This window comes from Stigmatopora argus, chromosome 21, assembly GCF_051989625.1.
Source record: "Stigmatopora argus isolate UIUO_Sarg chromosome 21, RoL_Sarg_1.0, whole genome shotgun sequence".
Lineage (NCBI taxonomy): Eukaryota > Metazoa > Chordata > Actinopteri > Syngnathiformes > Syngnathidae > Stigmatopora > Stigmatopora argus.
Genome location: NC_135407.1, coordinates 1,006,586 through 1,028,766, shown reverse-complemented (window position 1 = coordinate 1,028,766; position 22,181 = coordinate 1,006,586). Strand labels below are relative to the sequence as shown.

Genomic DNA, 22,181 nt, shown 5'->3' with positions numbered 1-22,181 from the left:
GCAACACTTGAGGAATGAAACATGGTGGACTTTTAAGGATGCTGACGTCACGATAAAACCATGTCTTGTTTAATCGGAAGTAGATTTAAAGTTAGGGGGGACAAGAGCAAGACTTTTTTCATTCGGACTTTGTCGCCCTCCTGTGGTAGAAACAACGTAGTTCAAAAAGCAGAGCAGACATTTTTTTTTCCTTTTGCGTCAAGCCACTTTATTGGGTAGAAAAATACACGTTTTGGGGTCATTTTCTTTTAATCTCAGTCCGCAAAGGGTGTTTAAGGACACGAGAGGTGGAGTGAGCGTAAAGTTGTATTTGACGAAGAGCACCGTAAACAAAGGCTGTCCAAAAAAACACAAACATTCCGAACAGGAGGCTCAAACTGGAGTCTCTTCCCGAAACGGAGTTGGACCTCTGGTGCAAACAAAACAAAACAAAAAACATTAAATAAGAATCGGGGCATGTCGCTAGGACACGATTAACACTGAAACACGGGATATGTAAATACAAGCATTGACTATGTAGGAAAAAAAAAAGAACATTTTGAAGACGAAAAACAAAGCTGGCTCAGTATCTGCAAACGCTGGGGTGGCAATGGGGTGCTCATCTCATGTAGTGGGTGATGGCTCGCAGCGTGTACAACAGCGCCGCCTGTAGGCGAGCCTCCAACACGATGAGATTGGCGTGAACCTGACAATCAAACATGCGTTGGCGCCTGCTATGCTACGCTACGCTAAGCTGGCACGAGTGAAACAAAAACCATATGGAGTGTACCTTCTCCGAGTGCCTGAAGTGCCTCCAGAAAGCGTGATAGATGCGCGCGGTGGTCTGCTCGGGGTGGCAAGCCATCGTCTTGACAAAAACCTTCAAGGATCGCTCCAGCAGCACGTTGACGCTACCGTAGTCGTAGTCGTCGTACCTGCGGCGTGCAACGTGGTCCGTCGAGACGTTGAGTGCCCTGTCATAGCCTAGTCTTTCCTGTCACATTAGTTAACTCTTCTATCCTCACGGTAGTTCAAGTTGTGATGATTTTGTAATGCTACTTATAGACAGGTAGCATGTTGTATGAACTAAGTCATGTTTTTGGATTGATATTTCATTTTTTTTCTCCGTCCCTTTAAACCAGTTGTCATTTTGCCTGGCTTGTTAAGGTCAATGTCTCAAGTCGGGTGTTGAAGATTTGTAATTTATCCCTGTTGATATTTTGAGCCTTTTTAATTTTAAATAGTAAAATTTTTCCTCTTGCTGAAATGTTATTTCACCCTGAGAGGGTTAAATAAATGTCTGTCGTCTTCAATGACGGATTTACAGTAATCTGATTTTTTGTAATGTAAAAAATAGATTTTTTAAATGTAAACAAAAAGAGAATAACGACTTTCTCCTTTTTTTAAAAATTAAAACCACAGAGAATAGTTTGGCCCCTTTTGTTTTTTTCTGATGAAAAATGCAAATTAACATAGAATTTTGACAATTACGTGCTTGAAAAATGGATTTGCAAAATCTTTAGGTCAAAATTGTCGCTCAATAATTAATCAACTATCAAAATAGTTGATTCATTTGATAATCCATGACTTGATTAATAGGAACCCTAGTTGGCTTATAAATGTATACAAATAAACTTTGCCTTTGCCAAAGATGATCCCTGCCTTAAACTCTTCATTTTGTAATAAACCCTGAAATATAAACAACCCCAAAAGAGCGGCTTTCAAACCCTTCTAAAACTGTTCCAGCATTAAAATTCCCATCTACCACCATATATTTCCAAGCGGTTGAATGAGACAAGTATCAAATAATAAATACCCGAACAAGCGGTACTCACCTTATCCCATAAAGACAATGAATGTAATTCCACAAGGCTTTCCTCAACGTGTGGGTGTCGACGCCCTCGTGCATGGCCATCCTGTGATATGTCAGGTTGCTCACCACCTGAAAACACAAAAATCAGCCCTATACCATAACTGTTACACTAAAACGATCAAAAATTTGAAGCCGAAATACGTACCTGGAATTCTTCTTCCAGCAGTTGCCCCATGTCCGGCAGCAGCCTGTTGACCAGCGAGTAGCCGTGGTCCTCCCACGAGTAGTCCTAGATAACCACAGCAATGCCAGGTCAATCCACAAAACACATTTCAGGTCATTTCGAAATGGCGGGCCACTACCTGGGCTCTCATGGTGGGCGGAGCCTGCTCTCCTCTGGGCGCAAAGTCCTCGTATCGGAAATCCGGATCGTCCAGCAGGTGGAGGAGCCTCTCCGGGGGCGCCCCTCGCACCACCGCTACAAAGCAAGGCGTGAACGGAAAATGAGGCAAATTCCACGCGGAGTGCCACAGGGGTCAATTCTCGACCCACTACTCGGCTTTATTTGTCAAGTAATACCTCGGCATACGAGTGCCCCGACGAGCAATTTGAGATACGGGTAAAATTTCGAGCAAATATTCATCTTGAGATACGAGACAAATGAGGGCGAGGACATTTGTGTGCATCATTTTGGGAATATTTTGAAGGGAAGACAAAAGCAAACAACCCTCGATAGTTTGCATCTGAAAGTCAGGGTGGAGGCGGGGCAAATCGAGCCAACCCGGAAGAAGAAAGGTATAAAAACGTCAAACAAAATTTGTATTAAGTTTAGTGCAAGGTTAGATTCAACTTATTTTTGAGTGTGTCTGCATTGTAATCCAAGTTCAATTAAATTTGTTTATGTTATTTTATGAACGCATTGCCGTGCAAAAAGTCTTCCCCCCTCTCTCCCGCAAAATCTGTCTAATTTTAGTACTATTAAACCACTAGTTATTTGTTACTTTGTTAATAGATGGCAAATTAGAACAAATAAAAATGTTTTTCCAATCTAATATCCCGTTATGGGTGTTTTTTCAGAGGGTGGGAACAAATTAATTTGTTTTTAGTTCATTTCTATGGGAGACGTTCATTTGAGTTACAAGTAAATCGACATACGAGCTCAGTCCCGGAACGCATTAAGCTCGTATCTCGAGGTACCACTGTATTTGCTCATGTGTAACCAAAAGCGAGGAAATACCAGTAGGGATGCTTTCGCTGCGCTCCCTCTCGAAGCGCGTGACCATCTCCTCCTGTGTACATTCTTCCTCTTGCTGCTCCTGCAGCTCCACCATCCTCTTCATCAGCACTTCTACTTCCACAGCGCCGTCCACCTGCAACAGAATTTTTTTTTTAATAGTAGAAATATATAGTAGAAAAATCACTTGCGTGATAACCTTTGAAATTGAAGACACACACATCACTGCTGAGGTGGAAAATTCTCATGCTTAATAATCAAGGATCAATTTCACCGTATGCTTGCTTCAGTTAGCTGCTTATTACAAGCTAGTTGTTTTCTCGATTTACTTTGCGGGTCCGTTGCGGTGACACTGCCATTTATGGGTAACAGCATTATAGACTGAACTTTTTTTTTTTTACAATTTAAGACATCTTAAGGGTGCTGTGAAACTGACTTAGATTGACAGCAAACCATATTTCTAATACAAATCTATCCAATAATGAAGTGCTGAAATTCTATTTTCCAATCGACTCTGAGCTGTCACTAAAAAACATTTCCGAACAGAAGAATAAACTACATTTTTGCAATCTGCTAGCATGATATCCAAAGGGTTTCAATTCTATAGTTACCCTGTGACCGTTCTATCATTCTGTCTATATGTACAAGCTAGTGTAGCACTAAAAAGCTAGTGATGATCATCAATTATGGCAGTGATGTCACACCAAGAAACCCTACAAAACAAAAAGTGGGTGTTCACTGATGCATTGTATTGGTTGGAATAACTATGAAATGATAAAAGACAGCAAGATGAGTAGCAACACTGTTTTCTAGATGTAAAATTAAATGAGTGCAGTCATTTTGATTTTATGACATGCTAACCGATTCTTACGACCTTTAAGCAGTTTGGAGTGTGTCATCAAAAGCACGCGCATCACAGCTGAGGTGTCGAATTATTGTGCTTAATCATCAAGAATCAACTTCTGCTACATTTTTATTGCAAAGCTCAAGTTGCATTCCCGTTCTTACTTGACCGGTCATAGAAGCCCATTGAATTGACAGCGCTATCTAAGCGTGAAGCTTCCGTTTTTCTAAGTAAAGTGGTGATGCTACTTATGAATGCATCTACATATGAAATTTTCAGGAAACAAAACCCTTTGATATGAAAATGACTGTTCTGATATACGAAAACAAGATCCGGGTTACGAAATACTCCAAAACGTCAATACATTTTCTGTATGTTATTTTATTTTGAAATAGTCGCAATAGCGTTGTGTCCTGTCTGAAAAAATGTGTTTTGTTTGTTGCTCATGATTCGTATTCATTTTAACACATTAAATCATTTTCTTATCACTTTCTCTCATTTTTGTGTGTTTCTCACATCTTTCAAAGAAAATTGGGACACTTTTTTAAAGGATTTCATTGGTAGTTTTCTTGAGGACTACAGAACGAATTAGGGAATTTACGTTTAAAATACTGCTTGCTCTATTTATGAAAAATCCAAGTAACAAAACAAGTTCTGCAACCAATTAATTTCTTAAGTATATTGTATCTATATTTCAGTCTTCAAAGAAAATGTTTAAATACGTACAAATGAGACCAAGTTATGCTTCATGTGTAAAAATCATCTTTTTTACAATATGTGCCCATATAAGAGGATTGATTTTACTTCTGCTTTATCACAGTATTACTAAGTAAATAAGTTCTTGTCATTTATTTTGTGTTTTTCCGTTTCAGTTCCAAAATGTTCACATTGCCCAATCCCTAGTATATTCTTACCTCTTGCCGGCCGTCCTCACACGCGGGGCTGTGGGGGCTTCGAGAGAGGTGCCCGGGCGACGACGGCCTGAAGGTGTGGCCGGCCACGTGGTCCGCCTCGGGGTTGAGGCCGCAGCCCCACACGAAGGAGGAGAGCGCGTGAGCGTGCGCCATTAGGATGACGGCGTGGATCAGCTCGGCCAGCGACCAGCGCAGTTCGGCTCCCGGGTACACCAGCTCCTGTTGAAAGGCATGGAATTCATATTCATGTATTCAATAAATTGCAGAAACTTTGAGCTCTTCAGACCTGGATGTGAAGCTGTGTTATGAGCCACGGTCGGTGGGCCAGCAGCTTGTTGAGGGCGTTCAGGCTTCTCAGTTTGGCGGGAGCGTTCTGCAGTCCGCTCAGCCAGCTCTCGTCTCCGCCGGCCTGTAGGAAGCTGGCGCTGTGCTGCTGAACCACGTAGGAGCAGTGGTGGCGGGCGGCGGCCTGACGACGGAACAACACCATAGCATTGCATCAAAAGCACTTTGGTGGGTATTACTTTTTTATTTTATTATCCCTATGTATAGAGGTCAAGTGACTATTTTTGGATGATTCAAACCAAAAACTAACCTTACTAAGACTTGGACGTGGGTCTCTTGCATAGCAAATGTTAACATTGTGGCACCCATGAACCAATATTTGATGTCCACGAACGCCAGATTTTAATGGGGTGCTTTTCTTCTTTTTTAATTACCAAAAAATAGTGGGCGCCAGGTCTCATTTAGAAGTAGAGAACCATTTACAGAGCACACCTCTCCCCACAAGCAGATAGATTCAAAGCAAGGTCAGATTTTTGACCTATGTGACCTTTAACCCTTCTTCCAATCGCGCTACATACCCTGCAAGTTAAATATGCTAATCTGTTATTGCAAAATTCTTTTTTTGACCTGTGACCTTTGACCTCATTACCGCCCAATGTATTCACTCGTTCCTTTTTGTATTACAAACATATCCTGCAACTGAAACCGAATATCCAGTAATCCCTTGAATATCGCAATTAATGAAGACCAGACATGGCCGCAACAATTGAAAAATCGCAAAGTAGGGTCACCCCTATTATAACTATCTTTTTTATTTATTTATTTTCAGTGCTTAGTCATAGTAGCAAGAGTGGCTTCCGCTTACAAGTTTCAGCGTGTATTTTCACATTTTTTATGAATTTAAAAAAATATATACATATAATATATATTTTTTAAATTAATAGCAGAAAAAAATCACGAAGTGAATTCGCGATAATCGAGGGAAGACTGTATAACCTCCGCCTTAACCTACTAAAGGAGCAAATTAAATTATTTAGGTATTATTAATCCTTATTTTTATTTTTTCTGAATAAATAAAAATGCATAATTTTTTTTTAACACTAATGAATAAAACAGAATTACACATATTACACTAGAACCCCATTTTTTTTTTTTTTTTTTAGCATTTAACTTTGCCTACCAATAAAAACAATAGACATCCAATTCATTTAAACTGGGAGCACTAGCTGTGAATGCTAAAGTTTCAGCACCACTAACTGGCAGCAATTATTGAAAGCTAGCCCCTCCTAATTAAAATGAATAGCCTATAAAGGATGAAACATTTCTCACCATGATAGCAATATAGTGTCTCCAATGGCGAGGCAGGGGTCCGTCCATCTCGAGCAAGGCATGCTGGGTCCTCAGGAAGCAGCTGAGATAGGCGGGGTGCAGCGCCATCACCATGGTGACGTGGTCCACGCGGCCCAGCGACAGGAAGGACTCGATCAGGATGTCCTGGTCAGGCCCGTCTTTCAATATCTGAAACCAAAGCGGGAGTTACTTCCTGACCTGAGAACAGTTGTGGGAATTTTTCCGGGAAATGCGGACATTTGCCGACGCATTTCTTCAAGCCTCAAATGAGTCACTCGCAAGACGTTCAAGAATTTTCTGTCGGCGCAATACTACATCATCTCAAGCTCACAAATGTAAGGCGGAAAAGTGTAGAGATGCGAGCACTTGCCTGTTTGGCAGGAATAAAAGCGCTGGGACCAGAAGCCAAGGCCTGAGGAACTTCAATCCCTTGCTCCTGTTGACGCAGACACAAAATGGCAAGATTTTTTTAACTTGGGAAATTGCGGTGAATTGGCGAGTCTGACAACATTGGAAGATGGGGAAGAGTCATTGCAAAAACGAAAATGAGTCATGCCAAAATCAGTCTTGTTTTGGGTCAATTAAACAGTGTGTGTTAAAGTCCAAGCAAGTCTATTGACTTGCTTATGTGGATTTCAGTGACAGAAACATGGACTAAACTAAAGTGAGTTGTTGTTTGCGTTAGATGCAGCTCATTTCATAATGGATTTACTTGTTTACATGTTTGCTAACAATAAACTATTTGTATTTGTACATGTATTGGCATGATGTAGCGCATGAGTATGTTTTAGCGCCGGAGGAGGTTCTTTAGTCAGAGTAGTGTCAAGTAAAAAAAAATTTAATCCATCATTGTTTTTAAACACATCATTATTTAATACAGAGAAAAATAGTATACTTCTTTTCTTGAATGCTCCATAGAAAATGAACTAAAAAAAGTTGATAAAATTCCAATGTTTGTCAATGGAGCTTAGTTTTATCACAGAATTACATATGAAATATTTTTTTGTTTTGCATTCACAACAGGCAAGTCCGCACGTGACAATGTTTAATGGGTTTAAAAAAACAAACAAAACTCACCGACATTTCCGTGATAACAAAATCCTTCTGTGCTACTTGTAATTTAAATAAAAAGTGTGGCTTGTTTGTCAGAAATTAGAGATGTGAACGTACCAGGGAAGTGGACGAGCATAAGCAAAAGGGGGCGTGGTCACCATGGCAAGCGTGACCAAAAGGGGGCGTGGCACTCACCTCAGATGATTCTTGCATCACCTCCTCACGTCTGATGAAACCACCAGAAATCATGAAGCGTTGAATTTATTTTTAATCTGGAATACTTTATTGATTACTTTCACGTATTTATGCCAAAAGTGGTCTTTTAACAAGAATCAAAGTCTAAAGATTTATCCTGAGTCGAGTTATTTTGGTGATGTCTGCTATTGTTGTGATAGCATGTCAAAATTCTCCTTTTATATCATTTCTAATTTTAACTTTTAAAATATATTTCCGACATGTATTTTTTGCTCCTCATACACTCCAACATGGGGCTCATTAACCTTCTTTTTACATTGTATTATTTACCACAAGTTTTTATATTTTAAGTGTCTGGAGTTCAGAAATATTCCCCAAATTATACATTGAAGATATTTTTTTCTTATTTTCTGTCAAGTTTGATATAAATACGACCTTTGTGTGATCAGCAATGACACGGTTAAAAATAAAAATGCTAAAAAAAATGGCGTTTTAGAAAATCAATTAAAATAATATTGAACTATTACTCATTTTATTCATGTTGCAAAACTACCGGTAGTTTGATTTTTAACTAACATTTATCAAGCTAATAATTTGGATTTAGAAGGTGTACTCACCTGGGCGGCCCTCAGTAGCTCGTTGGCCCGGGCTCGAACGTCCCTTAACGGACAAGAACGAGAAAGCCTCAGCAGATGAAGAAGCGTCTCTTTCCCCAGCCGAGTTGAACGGGGTCGGTCCAGACCCAGACACACCAGAACCCCTCGGCTGAGCTCCTCCAGAGCCGCCGCCCGCTCCTCCTCGTCCCTACTACACAGCCGCGCCAGAGTCTTCATGCTCGGGCCGCCTCCACCGCCGTGGCCGGTATCGGCCAACGGCCCCGGCTTGCTGTCTCCGTTCGCCCGGCTGCTGAAGCCGTTTTCGGTGTCGCTGGCCATTTGGCGCCGCGCAGCTTTCCGGTAGTCGAGCAAGCAGTTTGGCTGGCTAGCCGTGGTTAGCTCGGCACTAAACCTTTATGGGCTCCCCGTTGGTCTCAAGAAGTCGGGGCCGGAGGTTGTGGACTGCCCCGGTCTCGGTGTATACTGCGTAACCCCCGGTTTCGTTAATAATTAACACCGGCGGCGGAGCACAACGCTGGCGGAAGGCTGATATCCCTCCGCGCATCCCCGGAACGAAACTAATTTGCTGCCAGCCGTGCTAAGCTAGGCTAGGCTAGGCTAGGCTAACGAAGCGAATCAGTGATGCTCTTTTAAAAAAAGTACTTTCGAACGTGACAGTGATGAAAAATGTCCCCTATAAAAATATGTGGTGGACCGGATGGTTTAAAGCCTAAAGACGGGTCTAACCAACAAACTTGGGAATGAATAGAAGAAAAGAAAATCTGTTTTTTAGAGTTTGAAGCCGGAGACACTGAAGTCAAATGGGCTCTTTCACTCAGCTGTCGCGCTTACTAGTGACGTCATCGTGAGGTGTATACTTTCAGAACTTTCCGGCGCACATGCAAAAACTGATATTTCTAAAAAGTGACAGAAAAAGACCTATAATAAGATAAATTAATACTTAACTTTAACATAAGCATACCTATATAATACGCATACATTTGGTTGTAGGTTTAGAATGGATAAAAATGACAAGTCATATTTGTGTCGATAAGATAATGAGAAATTACCATTCTTTATTATCTGCACCAGAAGGTAAAACCTAAAGAAAGGTTTTGTATTTGGTCCCTTTGTCTGAATGTCTTCAAGATAACTCAAGAACAAACAAAGGGATTATTTTCAAACAGGCAGGATATTATTGGAATACAGATTTGTCAATTAATTTGAAAAGGTCACAGGGGTCAGAAATATGGCAATGCTTTGAATTTAGCTGCTTTGGCTCCTAAAGTCTATTTTAATTGGCAATGCTCTTTTAAAACATCATCTTTCCTAAAGGATTATTGTTGCAGATGCCTGGATTGCAAAATTGTCTTCCCACAGGCTCCATGAGAACCTAATAGACCACATCAAATATTCTATTTAAATAAATAAAAAACAAAGCCACATTTGTCCATGTACTTCCTGAATCACCTTTATTTAGGAAAATAAACACCATGTTTGTACCCTTATTATTAGATCTTATGGCGATGAAATGAATAAAATAGATTTTTAAAAAAGGGACAAACGAGTGAAGGTGACACCATGTTGGCTTTTTTTCAGGGAGGGTTACCATCAGTGTTTCCCTATGAGGGAAGACTTGTATTAACGAAGGCACAGTCTCCATGGCAACCGGTGCTTTTTGTGTCCCAGGAGGCTGAGGCTGTTGGAGAAGGAGGAGGAGGACGAAGAGGTGGTCTGGGTGTTTTTTTGGGGGGGGGGAGTTCTCACACAATTTTGTTCTCCAGCAGAGCGATCCTCTTGGACATACTCTCTAGTGAAAAGCTTGTTAAGAGAAACAACAACAACAACAATAGAAAGCACTCGAATTCATTTGAACTGACGTCGATGGACACCCAATCAAGTTCAAATAGATTGAATGTCCATCGCCATCAAAGGCAGCCAATGAAGCAAAATGTCTTAACTTCCTGTGTGTTTTCAATCTCATTTTTTGTCATCAAGGATATATTTCTTTGTTAGCGCCTGCAGGGCTTCTTCTACTTTTTTCTGGAACTTAACCAGGGAGTCGCACTCGCATGGATCGTCCTCTGCCGGAAAAAGAGAAATGGATAAGTCTAGAATTGTATGGTGGGAGGAGATCTCAGGACGCAAACCTTGGCAGATGTTAATCTGCAGCTTTTTGGCGATCTGCGTCATGGCCTTGAAATCGGCGGTGTAGAAGTAGTGCTCGCGGGTGGGCTCCGAGGCGATCTCCTTCAGCTCGTCCTCCACGGCGTTTCCCACACCCACGGCGTACATCTTGAAACCTGCCGGGCATTGCATTTTAAAATCAAATGAGCGGGCCTGGAATTTCTCCAAGATTCCAGGAGGAAAGCATGTTTACTCTCGTTGTCATTGTCATAACATGCTGACAACAGTTGGACTAGAAAAATATTTTGGATGTATTGAATACCTAAATTAGATGCAAATTAATTGAAAATGTTTTTAGTAAGGAGTTTTTTTCTCTTTATTTCTTTTAAATGCATATTTTACTCAAAAAAATAAAACACTATGCAGTGTAATTACAATTTTCCTTAATTCCCCTAAAATACAAATTTTCCTACACTAAATAAATATATATTTTGATATATTACCTTAATTCCTTAATTACCCCAAAATATAAATATTTTCCTAGATTAAATAAATATATATATTATAATTATGGATTATATTGTGGATAACTTTTCCTGTATAATTGATGTTTTTTTTTGTTTAGAATACAATAAGTTAATGGAAATTTGGTTCATTTCACTGGGGAACAATGATTTGATATATTACCTTAATTCCCCAAAATACACATTTTCCTACATTAAATAAATATATATTTTATAATTATGGATTATATTGCGGATAACTTTTCCTGTATAATTGATGGGTTATTTTTTAGACTACAACACGTTAATGGAAATTTGGTTCATTTTACTGGCGAACAATGAATCAATAAATAATAATAATAAATAAATAAATCGATTCCCCAATTATTTTCCAACTCTTTGAACTATCTATGAATCATTTAGGTAACTTGTCTAATTAAAGATTGTCCAGATTGCGGCTTCTCGTAGGTTAATTCTTCCAATTCTCTAATCCTCTGTGAACTACCATTGATGATGTTTGTGTTGAATGAAAATGACGCCTGTGAACATCGGCTTTCAAATTAAGAGGTAAGAACAAGTTTTTAAAATCCAATTAATCAATCCATTGAGATTCAACAATGATCAGCCTTTAAACTCGTTTTGACATTTGACATTTTCACATGTTTTAAGAACTAGAATAGATTGCCAATGTTTTCTCAATATTTTGTCACCCACCCATCTCCTTGGCCTTCTTGGCGGCTTCACCGATGTAGTCCTGGCTGCGTCCGTCGGTGAAGACGATGCCCACCTTGGAGACGCCAGGCCGAGCGCCGTGGCCCACGCTGAAGCTCTTGTCGGTGAGGTAGCGCAAGGCCTGGCCGGTCATGGTTCCCCTCTCCATGTACGCCATCTTCTTCACCGCCTCCTTCAGGTCCTTCTTGTTGTTGTGGCGGCCCAGTGGGAACTCCTAAGTTGGAGGCCAGGAAGGTGAGTTCATTCAGCTTCTTTGTTCAGCAACATTTGGTTTGATCTTTACCTGTCGGACCAGGCTGGAGTACTGCACCAAGCCGACGTGCGCTTTGCTGTCCGACACGTCCAGCTTGTCCACGATTTGGTTGATCCACTTCTTGACCAGCTCAAAGTTCTCCGGACGCACGCTTTTGGATCCGTCGATCAGGAAGACCACGTCTGTGGCAGTGTTACTGCACGCTGGACACACACACACACACACACACACACACACACACACACGTTGCATGTCAGTCTTGTAGCTTGGTGGCTACACTAAAACGAGCGTTTGGAAATCTGTTGAAGCATTTATTCACTGTTATTATTGGTATCCAGTAAAAAGTCCATGTCCTAGCACAAATAAAGGTTTTACTGTAATCCCTCCTCCTATCACATTTTTTTCTGCCTCCTATTTATTTTAAGTATAGGCTCAACATCGAACAGTTGAGGAATTCTACCCTGGCTGAAAAATTGGCTACAAATCTATCTACAGAAAGCAACCTTTAAATCTACCATTTATTCCACATTCTTGACGATTAGAGTGAGGAAAAACCCCTAATGATTAAAACTGTCGTTTTACCTCTTGTTGTCATGCCCTAACCCAGGGGTCTCAAACTCAATTTACCTGGGGGCCGCTAGAGGCCGAGTCTGGGTGAGACTGGGCCGCATCAGGATTTCCACAAGAAAAGCACTGATAAAACATTCAGTTCTATGCTGAGAGCAGCGGAGGAGTGTGCGCGCCGAGCGGAGTGATCGGCCTCACGGCTTCTCCTCCGCCCAGCTGATTGGAGGAATGAATGAGTGAGTGAGCGAGGCACTGGACAGCCCGGCCGATGTCCCGCCCTCCATAGCCGTATACCTCACCGTGATTGGTTCATTCAGCTCCGAAGTCCGAACACAAGTGTCATTCATTTCAATTTTGCGGGCCGCACGAACATTAATCTTTCATATTAAGACGGGGGCCGCAAATTATCGTCCCGAGGGCCGCAGTTGGCCCGCGGGCCGCAAGTTTGAGACCCCTGCCCTAACCTATTGTGTTTTCCCTCTCCTTGCCCCATTGGTCGGTAGGAGCATCTCTTTACTAGTTGGAGTTGAAATGACTCTGTAGCACTACTTATAGCCAGGTAGCATATAAATGCAATCATGTTACTGTGTCATTATTGCCATTGTTGGGTCTCTCTGTCTGTCTACTTAAAAGGAAAGAATGTTTGTCACTTTATCCCAGTGGAAAGAATCTTAATTAATAAAACACAGAATTACATTTTTTTAAACACCAATAAAAGCCATTATATTACCAGAAAGTGACTGCCAAGCATATAATAGTTTTAGATTACCATTACACTTTAATTTGATATAGTTAAGAATTGTTTTCCTTTTAATTGGTAAAGTTGCTCGTTTCTAATTGAATCAATGCTCTTACTATCTTAGCCAATCAAATGAGAGTATCCAAGATAGCCCATCTTATCCGTTTGCATGCGCACGGGAATAACTCATCACAAAATGTCATTTTTATTCTTTACTTTAGACATTATTTTCTTAATTATTTTCGGATTGGCATACTTGTCTTAACAGTCTTCCGTATGAAGCTCATTTATACTAAATGTAGTTGAACACCACATTATAAAGAGGTTTGGGGGTATACCAGACCTCCCCTGGAGTACACCGAAACAGCTTTAATTGGGATTTAAATCTACCAATCAGTGTAACAAGACTGGCCGTTCTAATAGTGCACGGAATTGTCTTATTATATAGTCTACTAGTAACTGGACTTTTAATTGGATAGCAAGGAAAAGTGAATAAATGAGACTGTCCATTATGCACTCACCACTGCAGGTCCGTCCATCATCCATGAGGGTAAAGCCTTCTTTGCAGGCGCACTTGTACGATCCGGGGGAGCTGATGCATACCTGCTGGCAGTCGTGATCCCCAGTGGCGCACAGGTCCGACACTGTGTGTGTGCGTTTTTGGGTGTGTGTGTGTAGCGTTTGTATCGACACACGCAGGAAAGCACACAGAGGAGGAAGTTAGGAGAATGTTCACAACTATGTCAGTCGGCGGGGTTTTAATGAGCCACTGTGAGGTTTGAATGCAGGGGATCATTAAAACGGGAAAGAAATTTCACCAATAGTGAGTATTGTTTCGCAAACCTACAGCAAAGGTACAGAATAGGGGTCTCAAGCTCTTTTTAATTGGGGGGCCTGGTAAAAGAGTCTGGTTTGCATCAGGGATTTCCTTCAACAAAGGGGCTAATGTTGCTAATTCATTTGGGCGTTTTTGTAGTTTTGTCTTTGTATGTTTGGGCCATTTTTTTTCCAATTAAGTTAGCAACATTAACCGCTTTTTTAGGGAAATCCACCGCCCACCCCCCAATAAACTGAGTTTGAGAACGCTGGTATAAAGAAAGGTAGGTAGTAAACTACATAGGTATACAGTAATATAGCCCCATTGTTGAGGTAGGCAAAAATGAATTAATGTTATCTATACTGGGAACGTATATGGCACTATTTTGTTGTTTGTTTGGTTCATTTTTTTCTTATTGAGTTTATCTAAGTGTGGTATATGTGTACGTTTTATGTCGTGACTGTAAAGTAAACACGTATTAGAATTTTGGTGTGTGTTTTGGGGATCTGGAACAATTTCACTAAGAGAGGATGATTTGAGCTACAAGCATAGTCGAGGAACAAAATATACTCGGTGGTCAAGGCAGGGAATTTAATGTATACTAGAAAGGACGGAATTGAAGCGATGCACGAGAATTGCACCGAACGCCTTACCCTCGTTAACGCGGCAAGGATGACGACAGCATTTGTTTCCTTTTCCAACCCCCACCCGAGCATCTCAAACTTCTTACCACAGAAGGCCTCCTGGAACTTCTTGGTGAGCTTCTCGATGACGCTGTAGCTCTCCACGTAGTCCACGTGCTCGTCCAGGGGCTCGCTAGCCATCTGCTTCAGCGTGCTCATGTCCACGCGGCCCACGCCGATGGCGAAGATCTCGATGCCGGCGTCACGTGCCCGCTGGGCCACTTCCTTCACGTTGTCCTGGGGGCGGCCGTCCGTCACGATGATGGCTACCTGTCATTGGGAAGGACGTGATTGACCGGAAATTCCGGGGGTGCTTCGAGGTGTGTGTGACATGCTAGAGTGGTTGATTTATTAACGATTGCATGTTGGGGATGTACAACTAGTTTGGATTGAGTGTTTATCGGTGTTCGATTGTTGATGCCTTGATCCACATAGCAAGTGTGACATGTTAAAGAGAGTATCGGTATTCGATTATTGATGCCTTGGAGCACATAGCTTGAAACACGGGAGATTTTCCCCATAACAGTAAAGTTGGATTGAGAAACAACAACGGATCACTGTTGTGATTATTTTTGTGAGTGTCTATGACGGTCATAGCAAGGAAGTTATGTTATTGATATTTCATTGTTTGCCCTGTTGGATTGTTAAGAAGGACTTCTCGAAGTTGTAAAAAGATATAACAAGTTATGACCGTATGTTGAACGGGTGTAATTGTACATTATGTTTTGGGTTCTAAAGTGTTGCTAATATATATATATATATATATATATATATATATATACACACACATACATATATATATATACATATATATACACATATACATATATACATATATACACATATACATATATATATATATATATATATATATATATATATATATATGGGTGTAATTTGTATATTATAGGTTTTTGTGTTGACAAATATAACAGTAAAAGTTGGATTGAAGAAGCACCAACGGATCACTGTTTTGATTATTTCTGCGTGTTTCAAGAATAAATGCAGGGTGCAACACGTGCGTGACCTTGCTGATGTCAGGAGACTTGGCGCGGGCGCCCTCGTTCTCGCTGAAGGCCACGTTGAGGGCGAATTGGATAGCCAGGCCCGTCATGGTACCCGTGGACAGAGGCTCCACTTTGGTCACCGCCTTGACCAGCGCGGCCTTGGTGCGGTGCGTCTTCAGGGACACCTAAAAGGGTGTCGGACGTCGTAAGCCGTTAATTGTTTCAAATAAAAGCCGTCACGTCGCGTCGCTACGTGCCTCGTTCTTGACGCGGCTGGCGTAGTTAACCACGCCCACGCGGGTGGCGTTGGGGCCCACGTCGAGGCCCTCGATGACCTTGGCCAGGAAGACTTTGACCTGCTCGAACTCGGAGGGGCGTACGCTGCGACTGCTGTCCACGATGAACACCAGGTCGGTGGGGCGCGTCTTGCAAAGCCCCGCCGCTGCACATAGGGGGCGACAGTTAAACAAGGATCACATCTGTTGTTTTATATGTATTCTACACTGAATACATATTTCAAAAACATTATAAAATACAATCAATCAAATGACAAATAAGAAAAAATACAAACAACTTTGCAATTCAAAAATGAAGAAATTGCTTCATATAATAGAAGAATAAATGAAAAAACTAAATGGATGGTATTCGTATCCATGTATATTCAGTTTTTAAACTTCCAATGCAGACGATCCTAAACCTTGCTGAAAATAACATGTGAAAATTATTTTAAAAATTAAACAAAAATGCAAATGTATCTATGAATTTTTGAAAGCTTATTTATTAACGGATGCTCTTGAAAAGAAGTAGCACACAAAAATGAAAGCTTAATACAACACAAAATAAAGTATTTTATTTGAAATATAATCAATCTAAAATATTTTACCGTAAGTAAAGATGGTTTGGTAGGGGTGATAAAAAATATACACATTTGTCGTAAATAACATATTTTATAACGTACTATTTTAAATAAATATTTTAGTTGTTTATATGTAAAAATGCAATAACATTTTCAAATACAAAACAATCTCTATTATAATCCCTATTACTTTAAACGTTTTAAGACAAGAAAAATCATAAAAATCTTCATTCAAATTTTTCTGAGAACCACGATTTAAAGGCAGCGCTGATTAAATACGTAATAAGAAATATCATAATACAATGTTTAACTGGAATAAAATAAAAACATGAATTCAAATAAATTCAGGAAGAAGAAAAAAAAATCAACAAAAACAAATATCATTTAAAAAAAACAATTCTAGATAATAACACAAATCAAATTAAATAGATTTAATTACAGGCAGAATGGGTTGAAAGTGTTGATTTCACAGCCCACCCAATTGAAAGCTCACTGATCTCCCTTCTCACCCTTCACCTCTATCCCTCCCTTGTAGTAGAAGTAGTAGTAGTAGTAGTAGTAGTAGTAGTAGTAGTAGTAATAGTAGTAGTAGTAGTAATAGTAGTAGTAGTAGTAATAGTAGTAATAGTAGTAGTCGTAAAAATAAACATTCAATACACTTCCATATGCCACCTCAATAGACCAACATGCACCAAAAACCGCACTAAAAACACAAAAACTTCTTAACTTATGAATTTTACTCAGCTAAAACTACACTCAAGTCATACCAAAGTAATAGACTCTATATTCTCTTGAGTATTATCACTTCAATGGATATGAAAAACATTTCTTCACCAAAAAAAAAGCACTACCAAGACCCCAACTGAAATTATTGTCAATGTTACTCACCCATAGCGGCGGCCGTGCGGAGGTCCACGGTGGCCTGCGCGCCCATAAGGCCGAGCATCAGCGCCAGGAGCAGCGGCGGCGTGAGCGTCATGGCGACGTTGAAGTCGAGAGAGAGCGAGACGGACGGACGCACCCGGGGAGTTTCTGGCCACGGTGGGAGTGAGACTGCGGGACTCAGAGCTGCGGGTTATCAATGCAGGCGCTTGACGAGCATTCAGCCACCCACCCACCAACACACACCCTCTTTTAGTTAGCCATGTTTGTGCCGGAGAGAGGGAAATACCTGGGCTGGGAGGACCTAAAAATGGTGGTCGGGGGGAAAGACAAACACACCTAGGGTGGACAGGTACGCATGTGTGCGAGGGTGTTGGTACAGTACGTGAGTGTGTCAGGGAGTACAGGAGCAACTGGGGTAAAGGCGCTTACATCGGGCCCAATAAACACCGATATGAATTCCTCTTTTCTCCGAGCGGTTCCAGAAAACGTTTACGGAAGTCGCGGGGAATCCACGCACGCACAGGCCGCTCACTGTCTCATGGCACGTGTGCATGTGTGTGTTGAAAACCTTGATTTAGGAGCTCAATTTGTTTCGAGATCAAGCTCAGAACTCAAAAGGGGATTTGGATGGAGTTCAACAGGGATCTTTGCTTTGCCCACCTTTTTTTATACCAAAAAATAGTTTAGTAGTTATTTTATTTTATTATTAGTAGATATATTTTTCAGTTTACCTTTTTTCTGACCATTATACGATGTTTATTTTTTATATCGGCAATTTGTTGTTATAACGTAATGCAGTGGTGTGCCGTCAGGGCCTTCAAGGCCTTCTCTGCTGGCCTAAGAAATATCTGAATCATATATTATATTTTGTCCATCAATACTTATTATTCCAAATGGTCTGTTAGGTTCCTTTCATTGCTTTTCCCTCTGTTTGCACTGCTTCCAGATGTGTTTTTATATTGAAGCATTTAACCAATCACATTTCAGCCATTATTTGTTGCCAGGGTCAGAAATCTGCCTCAAAGCCTTCACAATCAGTTCTGCGGGCTCTGCCTCTTTAAACAAGCGTCGATAAGACTGTTGCTTTAACCAATCAGAATTCGATTTGGTGACACCAAGGCCTTCTCGCAGGCGTAAGAATACGTCATCGCTTTCACCAACTACTTAATCATTAAATGCTGCTAGGAAGTGGATTTTACCTGTTGAAGGCGCTACGAGAAAATGCACGGACCGCCACTGACGTAATGTATATTAGTACTGTATCTTGTCTTATTGTGAGACATAATGTTACATTCCAACTTTTGTCTCTTGCATTGTGACTTTTTATTCTTTCTTCCAAAAATTATTTCCTACATTAATTGATACTTTTAATTACCTGCGTTATATTAGCTAGCGCCTTTTTGTCATGAGTTGTCACCTCATTAAAATATATATCCAAATATTTCTGTCTTGTAATATTGCGACTTAAAAAACAAGATTTAACAGTGAAAAATAAAGCAAAGCATAGTCAATGAAAGATGTTATGCAAAGGTTATGTTTACAATGTGATTTTTCCAAACATCAGAAGGACCACTTTGACGGGCACATTTTGTACCTCATAAATTTATGTCAATTCCACTAAAAGTGTCAGAGGACTTTCCTTTTGGCAAAAACACATGGGGAAAAATATAGAATTGAACACAAAACTCACAATGTTGTGACGGCTTCCCAGCTCCGTGTTGGCGGGTGGGCAACGACGTGCCTCCTAAAAACGTAAACACTTTCATTAATGCATCCACATACAGTATATACACATCAATGGAGCCACATACACATTAAACAGAGACCCCTCTTTTTTAGCCCACCCCACCCAGTGGAGCATGCATTCCTTTAGCAGCCTCCCCTTACAAACACAAGCCGCAATTCAGAATGCAAAGCTATGAGGGGGGAGACTAGATTAAGTAGTGTGACATATTTCCTACTCAAGTGAACATACGGTAAAAATCACCAGTAAAAATATAAAAAAATGTGCATAAAGTACCTGTGTGTGTGTGCGTGTGTGTGTGTGTGTGTGTGTGTATACCGAGAGGCCGAAGATGAAAAGTCCGCAGGTTCCTGGAAAACATGTCATCTCAGGAGGGAGACACAACGCATATGTTTGCACCCATATGTACACATAAATATGGATACACACATATAGTGTGGTTATGTAACAGAAGTAAGAGAGGCCTGGCATGTATCCTGATGGAGAAGAAGACTTTTTGTGTTAAAAAGACAGCAAGTAAATAGAATTGAGTTCAACTTTTGATTAAGATCTTTTTAAGATTCATGGTAAAAAAAACCTTGGTGAGTTTATACCCATGTTTATGAATGAATAAATTAGAAGTGTTTTAAAATAAGGAGTTACTTTTCAATCACCCTGTAGAGTTGATACATAAAGTCAGCACACCCCTTTTCAAATGACAGTTTGAGTGGTTGAAATTAATATAATAATTGACATTCAAAGTTCACCATGGGAACTCCACACAGTGAGAACCGACCTGGAACCAAACCATCGACCCCAAAACTACGAGGCCGACACACTAACCACTCACCCACCGAACCATTCCTAAAAAGCATTTCTCTTTAAATGAACCAAAATACTCTCACAACAAAACAGCCCTGTTATCTCCTTATTTTACAACTTACACAATACATATATTTACATACAGTTTACCCTTCACAATATAATTGCGTAATCATCTCTCTACGACATAGAAGTCTAAAATTCCCCCACTTGACTCTTTTGACAACAAAACCAACAAAAACAGACGCAAACAACATAATTAGCTAATATTCCCGTTAGTCTCTCCGGTTTGCTCGCACATTTAGACAGAGAACATCAAACATGACAGCGCTTCGCTGCCAACTTGGTAGCACGCAAACAAGCCGAAAGCAAACTCACACTGCATATATTACCGAAGCCCCCCCACCCCCCAAAAAAGACATACACCATAATCTACTCTCTGTATTTCCCCGCATAGACACTCATCTGTTCTCGATTTAATAGCCACCATCCGTCCCCGTGTCTATTTGTCATATCTTTGGAAGGCAAACTGGCGGAACTAAAAATTCTGCCAGCTTTGTTTCTTACTGGACATCAACTGTATTTGCATACTGTACATATATTAGGGGGGGGGGCTGAAAAATCACGCCACAAACAAGTTTGCCTTTCTCTCAAATCTCTGTCAATGTTGACTTTTCAGGATGGAGTTGGAATGAAGCATCCCACACACACACACACACACACACACACACACACGTTTAGGTCCTCCACCTTTATTCTATACTCACTCTGTTCACTGCAGAGGAAGTGCTGGGGGGAAAAAACAAGCTTAATTGCAAACTGCCGAGTGTCCCGCCAAAGTACAGGAACGGGGGACCAAGGGTACGACGTCAAATCCATTTTTATTACCTCATTTACTTAAATTGACGCTATAAACAATGAACGTTCTTTTCTCCGGTTGAAATGTATTGGCTGTCTGCTAGAGATAAACTCAATTCAACTCAAATTTAAGTAAATTAGACTTCAATATAATGAACGTTCTACCATAATAGTTTTATACTATCAGCCACACCCACCACAGTTCATTAAAATAAAATAAAATTATAGTCTTCCCTCGATTATCGCGACTTCACTTATCACGAATTCACTTCTTTGCGATTTTTTTTTCTATAATTTTTTTTAAACGTTCAAAAAAATGTGAAAATCCGCACTGAAACTCACAAGAGGAAGCCACTCCCCTTTTTCTGCTTGCTACTAGGACTCAGCACTGAAACAATATATGATTAAAATGATCAAACATTAATTATTAATGAATTCACTTGTGTTGAACTACACTATTAAAATAAATGTCCCTTACCTTGCCTTATAATATCAACTCAAATTAAGACACTAAAGAGAACTTAAAAATGTAGGTTACGTCAACTTAAAATCTTATGTTAGCACAACTAGTGGGACATATTTACACTGTAAAATCAACAGTCACAGCTAGCTTCTACTGCTAACATTAGTATAGATTGCAATCCACAATTTGAAAACTGGGTTAATAAGGGATTTGATCGTTTATGACCTACAATTAATGAATTTGCAGCAAATGAAGTGCAGACTTATTTTTTGGAGCCTGCAATAACTCACAGACTATCAAAAACTCTCACAAACACACTCACTCACCGCCAAGCTCTCATTTCCAATATTTAACACACACACACACACACACTATATCTTTGACACACAGCGTAAAGTGTTTCCCCGCCAACAGCAACAAGGAAGGCAGCCAGCAAGAGGGCGAAGGCAAGGAAAAACAAGAAGCTTCATTAAAAGTGCACTAGCAGTTACATAACTCGATTCCTTTATCTACATCCCTCCATCATCCAGGGTCTTTCTACCGGGGGGGGGGGGGGGTACAAGGGGTTATGGGGGACGTGCCTTCGGGGTAGGCCTCCATGCAGGAAGTCTGCGTGACTGTGCTTAAAACCATATCGCATAACAAGGCAGGTGCCCGTACATTGTCTCCGTTAAAGTTTTACCTAGGTGGCCTGAGTCAAGGTGATTTTTTTTTTGTCTTTAAGAGATTTTCTGCATCGTAGAACTGTTCAGTGGTGTGCCGTCAGGGCCTTCAAGGCTTTCTCTGCTGGCCTAAGAAATATCTGTATCACAGACTGATGTTAATTATATTTTGTCCATGAATACTTATTAAATAATTCCAAATTGTCTGTTAGCCTCCTTTC

The 22,181-nt window shown here is 40.5% G+C and overlaps 2 protein-coding genes across 3 annotated transcripts; both read right to left on the bottom strand.

Annotated features, from left to right (window-relative positions):
• Positions 1–180: 180 nt before the first annotated feature.
• sesn2 (sestrin 2) lies at positions 181–9,123 on the bottom strand. Its single transcript, XM_077589970.1, has 11 exons — positions 8,285–9,123; positions 6,790–6,855; positions 6,399–6,587; positions 5,071–5,253; positions 4,785–5,003; positions 3,030–3,162; positions 2,155–2,270; positions 1,998–2,081; positions 1,815–1,921; positions 770–914; positions 181–685 (listed from the first exon to the last, which is right to left on the bottom strand). The coding sequence occupies exons 1-11, from the start codon at positions 8,600–8,602 to the stop codon at positions 599–601; spliced, it is 1,647 nt and encodes a 548-aa protein (XP_077446096.1). The 5' UTR covers positions 8,603–9,123; the 3' UTR covers positions 181–598.
• Positions 9,124–9,718: 595 nt separating this feature from the next.
• matn1 (matrilin 1) lies at positions 9,719–20,696 on the bottom strand. 2 transcript variants are annotated; one of them, XM_077589968.1, is made up of 12 exons: positions 19,495–20,696; positions 19,123–19,176; positions 17,436–17,615; positions 15,949–16,133; positions 15,712–15,876; positions 14,732–14,954; positions 13,706–13,828; positions 11,909–12,081; positions 11,608–11,839; positions 10,414–10,566; positions 10,267–10,347; positions 9,719–10,076 (listed from the first exon to the last, which is right to left on the bottom strand). In XM_077589968.1, the coding sequence occupies exons 1-12, from the start codon at positions 19,535–19,537 to the stop codon at positions 10,027–10,029; spliced, it is 1,662 nt and encodes a 553-aa protein (XP_077446094.1). In that variant the 5' UTR covers positions 19,538–20,696; the 3' UTR covers positions 9,719–10,026. The 2 variants fall into 2 exon arrangements, with proteins under 2 accessions (XP_077446094.1, XP_077446095.1); XM_077589969.1 differs by having other exon boundaries at positions 17,436–17,600; positions 19,123–20,696.
• Between the last annotated feature and the right edge of the window lie 1,485 nt (positions 20,697–22,181).